The sequence below is a fragment of the Rutidosis leptorrhynchoides genome, chromosome 7 (genome assembly GCF_046630445.1).
Source record: "Rutidosis leptorrhynchoides isolate AG116_Rl617_1_P2 chromosome 7, CSIRO_AGI_Rlap_v1, whole genome shotgun sequence".
NCBI classification, from domain to species: domain Eukaryota; kingdom Viridiplantae; phylum Streptophyta; class Magnoliopsida; order Asterales; family Asteraceae; genus Rutidosis; species Rutidosis leptorrhynchoides.
Genome location: NC_092339.1, coordinates 317,164,514 through 317,170,950, shown reverse-complemented (window position 1 = coordinate 317,170,950; position 6,437 = coordinate 317,164,514). Strand labels below are relative to the sequence as shown.

General features: G+C 34.7%; 1 protein-coding gene across 1 annotated transcript; it reads right to left on the bottom strand.

Annotated features, from left to right (window-relative positions):
* Positions 1 to 2,411: 2,411 nt before the first annotated feature.
* Positions 2,412 to 5,880, bottom strand: LOC139857382 (phytosulfokine receptor 1-like). Its single transcript, XM_071846129.1, has one exon. It carries the CDS (start codon positions 5,540 to 5,542, stop codon positions 2,483 to 2,485), a length of 3,060 nt encoding a protein of 1,019 aa, XP_071702230.1. The 5' UTR covers positions 5,543 to 5,880; the 3' UTR covers positions 2,412 to 2,482.
* Positions 5,881 to 6,437: the final 557 nt, after the last annotated feature.

The following is a 6,437-nucleotide window of genomic DNA, read 5'->3' as shown; positions in this document are numbered from 1 at the left end:
TCATGTGGCGGGTAATGAAAGACAGTCTTCCAGTCCGGGTTGAGCTAGACAAAAGGGGAATTGATCTAGATAATATTCGGTGTCCGGTTTGTGACAATGGGTTGGAAACAAGTGATCATATTCTTTGGACGTGTAGCTTCGCTCAAGACTTGTGGAATCGGGTTTTTAAGTGGTGGAAAATAAATCCATCAAATGTGATACTGGGCGATCTACTTCGCGGAGGTTCATCACAAAGGCATCTCACGAGCACCGGCAAACTCATTTGGCAAGGCATGATTTGGACGGTCTGCTACACCATTTGGAAAAACAGGAACATCAAGACTTTCAACAACAAGTCCTCGATGGCTTCTTCTAGCCTTAGTGAAATCCAAGCTCTTTCATTTGATTGGATATCTCAAAGGTTAAAAAGCGTCAACCTCGATTGGAGAAGCTGGTTCTCGGATCCAGCTATGTATGTGAGTTGAGTCAGGTTGGAGCTTGTCGAGATTAAACCATAAATGGTCGAGTCATTAGTACATCCTAGAGTTGCAACATTTTTAACTTAATGTATGTGTTCTGTCGAGTATTCGTTTGAAACTAGTGTACTATGTCGAGTCAGTTATGGTTGCATTCTCTCATGCAACTTCTTTTGTATTCGTTGATCATTAATGATATCTTATTGCCTTTCAAAAAAAAAAAATATTATTAGTCTACCTTTTACATTTTTCAAAGAAACAACAAAGTTTTAGTTTTTATAAAAATAGCCATAAAACCTTATATTATTAGTTATAAATAGTCTACTTTTGCCATTTTGCAAACAAACAACAAAGATTTAGTTTTTACAAAATAGCCACAAAACCTTATATTATTATTGTTATTAGTCTACTTTTTACATTTTGAAAAGAAACAACAAAGTTTTAGTTTTTACAAAATAGTCACAAAACCTTATAATATTATTATTATATATTATCTTATATATTTACAAAAGTAGCCAAAGCTTTCTATTATTTATTATTATTTTATATATTATTATTATTATTATTATTATTATTATTATTATTATTATTATTATTATTATTATTATTATTATTATTATTATTATTATTATTATATTATTATTATTATTATTATTATTTATATTTATATACTATCTAATAGACAAAAACTGTGAATAGTAATGAGAGACACTTTCGTCTTTTCACTTTTTTTTTCACCTTTTTTCACTTTTTCCAAAAAAATCTCCAAACTTTGTTCTAAAATTAAAAGCGACCCCCCAAACAAGAGTAAAGTGTCCAATAACCATTTTTATAAAAAAAATCTTAACTAAACTCCACCCAAATATTCAACGGGTCATATCTTCTCGCTCGCAACGAGTTAAATTTTCCCGACACCATCGTTAAACTCGAAATAATTTTAGGAACACAATGTCACTAACTATACGCAAAACGAACGCTTTTTAAAAAACGCTAAATATTTGAAGTACTTTTCATACACGTTGATTTTGCGTTAAATTTTTAAAAGTCGACAACTCCATAGCGAAACGCGGAGATGCACATATATTGTTAATTTAAAATAACATTTAAATTTTTAACAGATTATACCTTTTAGTTCGACTCGAGTTGCGCTTCAATGACATTATCGTTAGCCACGAAATAATTTTACAAACTAAACGCAGTAAAATACATTAAAAACCGAATCCCCGGCGCAAATCGAGAGTTCGTAAACTAGTTATGTAACTAAAAAATAACAACTAAAAAATTACAACGGTAAGAGATGTTTTAAAATAATCGAATATGTCATTTGGTGGACCAACTATAGATAGCCGACATTTGAAACTATTTTGCATATGACTCCGTTACAAGTCTGACCTTCAAAACAGGGTGGATGCGTTGACCCGTCACCTCTTTTATAAGATTAGATTTAGTTGCACTTGCCTTTTTTTCAATACCAAACTTCTATTTCAATCTATCTATCAAAATAAATACAAGTTGTTGACCTTTTTCATCGCTAGGACCACCACCAATATCAATATTTATATCAACTTGCTATTAATACTTATAATATCAACTTGCTATTAATAAAACATTTAATTACTTGAGGATTTCTCTGCTGGTCTTTTTTGTTATTAAAACAATATTTAAATTTAATTGGGTGTTTTCGCCTTTTTAGTGTTTAAGAGTTATGTGATTTTGTCTACTGGTTTTTAGGGGCTTCTTGAGGATTTCAGATGTTTGTCTTCAGCATATTGTCACAAATTCACGCCATCAATCGAAAGTCGGCGTTTTTGTTGGTCAAAAAAATCGGTGTATCTTGTCAACAGACTCGTTTGGATCTGAATAATTTGTAACTCAATTATTTCATTGAATCTATATTATTGGTAGTATATTTGTTATCAAAAGAAAAATATAAACAAAAAATAAGTAAAATCTTGGAACTTTATAAAGAAACAAATGTATTTCCATGTAAGTTATTTACTCCCTTGTACCAAAAAAAGAAAAAAATATCATTGTTTTCGGACACCAACGTTATCGAGCCAAGAAAGCAGCTCGCGAGTCGAAGGCCTTAACTTCGGCGACTCGTTCAAACAAACACAAGCGATATCGAGAACAAGAATCATCTCATTTGCGCGATCTTTATCGAAGATTAACGAGTCGATAACCTCATTCTCCCTTTTCTCAGTCTTCATTTGCATCACCCATGAAATCAAATCTCTATCAGCTTTTGGCTTGCACATATCCATTGGTCTTCGACCCGTTAAAAGCTCCAAAAGTACAACCCCGAAACTATATACATCCCCTTTGTAAGATGCAACCGAAGCCTGACCGTATTCAGGTGGAATGTAGCCCAATGTACCAACAAGATCAGTCGTTACATGAGTTTCATACGGAAGTACGAGTCTTGCAAGACCAAAATCCGCTAAATGGGCTTCAAAATGTTCGTCTAGAAGAATATTGCTCGACTTTATATCGCGATGAAGGATATGTGGTTCACACGATTGGTGCAAGTAAGCTAGACCTCGTATAGCTCCTTGAGCTATATTCAGACGGGTCGTCCAGTCAAGTATGGACGGCCCGTCTGGTTTTTCGTGGAGCCAATAATCCAGGCTTCCGTTTTCCATAAACGAATAAATAAGTAACCTTTCGTTCTTGTACTTACAATACCCTTGAAGAAGGACAAGGTTCGGATGTTGAGCTTTCGAGAGTGTTTCAACTTCGGCTTGAAACTCACGATCAACTTGACCGTTATCACCCGAGAGCCGTTTAATGGCAACTTTTTGATTATCGGGTAATGTCGCTTTGAAAACCAAACCAAAACCACCACACCCGATTATGTTCGCTTGATCAAAACTATTCGTTGATTTCAAAATATCATCGATCGATAGCTCCTTGTCTTTATTATGAAAAAGAACTAATCTCGACTCGGGTTCATCACCTTTTTTATCACTATCATCTTCATCAAATCCGCCTTCTTGTTCGGGATCAACTACTCGTCGGGTGGTTGACCGAATAACCACCATGAATATCACAGCAAGAATAACTAACGCCGCGAAACAAATCCCAATCGCCATTCCCGTAATTTTCCCGATATTTTTCTTGATTTTACGAGTTGTTGATTCCGGTATCAATCTACTTTCACAACCGAGTATCGTATGCCCACCACCACATAAACCTTCATTTCCCTCAAAACTCGAATTCATAAACGTCGGAAATTGACCTCCGTTAGGTATCGTCCCCGTTAAATTATTATACGCAACACTAAACTTCGACAAGAAACTTAGTTTTACCAACGACGAAGGGATCACTCCCGTTAAACCATTAAACGACAAATCCAAAGTCTCAATACTCCTCATACCCGATAACGAACTCGGTATCGTACCCGATAAATTGTTGCGTTTCAGATCCAAAACATGTAGCTTTTTCAGGTTACCGAACTCGGGCCAAATCGGACCCGTTAAAAAGTTATTACTTAAATCAATCGATGGCGGAAAACTCATAATCTGGTTGTACTGCAACGTCATCCCTCTACCAATCGTGCTTTTTTTCTTGAAAAATGGGAAATCGGGTGACGGTTCTTCTAACGAAATATCTCGAGAAATCAAACTCTGTAGTTCTGTTAGATTCTTAGGTATTGATCCCGACAACGTGTTGTTTGATAAATCCAAGTAAAAAAGGAACTTAAAATCGCCCATATACGCCGGAATTGTTCCGGTCAATTGGTTCCACGATAAATCCAAAAGCTGCAAATTTGTCAAACCGTTTAACCAAGACGGAATGGGGCCCGTTAGTCTGCAGTTGGCGATCACGAGAGCTTTGAGTGATTTGAACTGTAAATTGTTATCGGATGGTAACTGTTCGTTATGAAAGTTCATAGTGAGGACCAAAACCGATAAATTAGGACAGTGTTGGAGGATTTTAAGAGAATTTGAGAGATTATTAAAGCTGCAATTCGAAAGTGAAAGGTACGAAAGCGACGAGAAGTTTTTGAAGGTTTCGGGGATTTGGCCGACGAGTTTGTTTCTTGCGAGATTTAAAGCTTTTAAATTTTGGCAAGACGCGAGATTAGCAGGTATTAAACCTGAAAAGTTATTAGTACCAAGATCAAGTGAGGTAAGATTAACCATCATCGAACAGTTAAAATCGATTGAACCATTTAAAGAATTGTTTCTCAAGTTAAGATAAGATACAGTTCTTGAATTCGACAACGATGGTGGTATCCCACCAGACAGATTATTCGAATGAGCTATGAAGTATCTTAAACTCGGAAACATATGAAACATATCAGGTACGTTCCCTGCGATCCTGTTCGATGAAACATCCAAACGAACCAAACGACTAGAGGAATTAGCGATTCCGGAAATGGTTGTAAACCTGTTATCCTGAAGAGCTAATTCCCTCAATCGCGGTAATCGGAATAAGAATTCGGGTATATCACCCGAAACGAAATTGGATGCCAAACACAAATGTTCAAGAAAACTACAATTTCCAAAGTCAGAAGGAATAGTTCCATTAAAGTAATTAACAGCAAATCGAAGATCACGAATTCGGGTTGAATTAGCACATAAACCAGAAGGAAGTAAACCACTAAAGTTATTATCAGATATGTCTAATACTTGAAGTGCAGGCAGATTTATGCTAATTGGTAGAACCCCAATAAATTCATTACTACTCAAATCAAGTATTTCTAAATTAGATAGATGAAACAGGGAAACTGGAAGAGGGCCTTTAATGAAATTATGTGAAAGATTAAGGGCTGAAAGGTGATCAAAATTGGAAATTGAGTCTGAGAGATTACCAGTTAGTTTTTTGTGTGTGAGTTCTAATTTGATAATTCTACCAGAAGATGAATTGCAGGTGACACCTACCCAATTGCAGCAATTTGAAAAAGATGATGAATTTGTAGGCCACCATCCATCAATTGCTGATTCTAATCCATTCATGAAACCCTTTAATCCTCTTAAATCATCTGAATTGCATGTAACATTTTGTGAAATTACAAAAACCTGAGTTTGCAGAGGAAGCACAAGAGCAAGAGCAAGTAGCCATATCTTGAAATGAACAACCATTTTTGTATGATTCAACACAGACAAAACCAAAAATGAAATGAACAAAAAGGTGTTAAATTTAGGGGTTTGGGACTAAACCCATTTGAGAAATGAGATTTCTTGATATGGGTATCAGAGATTTATGGTTTTTCAACTTATGGGTGCTGCAAGAATAAAGAAATTTAGAAACAAGGGTTATAATTTGGGCTTCTTTTTTGAAGAGTAAAAAACAAAGATAACAGTATATAACAAAAACACAGATCGAGAAGAGTATTAAATTGACTTGCAGAGAGAGCTTGGTGGTATTCAAAAGATTTGTGTGTTTTTCTATTTTAGTGGGCTTTGATGGCTATTTTTAGTGTGATAGATACAAGTGTGTATGTATGTATGTATGTATGTTGTGGGGGGGGGGGGGGGGGGGGGGGGGGGGGGGGGGAGGTGATTTTAAGAAATTAGGAAGCAGCTGGTGGACATGAATCATTAATAAATGTTCCATTCATCATTAAATAAAGAAATAATACACTACTTTTTCTTTTCTTTATTTTTGAAAATAAAATAATAATAATATATTTTTTCTTTTCAAAAATAAAATTTCACATATTAGGTTGACTTTTCTTCTGTTTGTTGGTTGATTGTAGTTCATGAGTTTCTTTAGATTGTTTTAGTTTTGTATAAGAGTGAAAAGTAAGAATTGTATTCATTTAATCTTTACTTATAGTTAAATGCATTTAATTTTTGTCAAAGGTTTAAGCTATTCAGTAATTATATACTTTTTTTTCTCTCAATGTAGGCTATATACTCTGAAAAATATTATTATATGTCATATATTTTCAAAAAATGTGTTATTATAAACCAAGATAATTTGTTTACTTGTTATTCAACACATCTGCAACCATTTGTCTGTTTTCTTCAATAT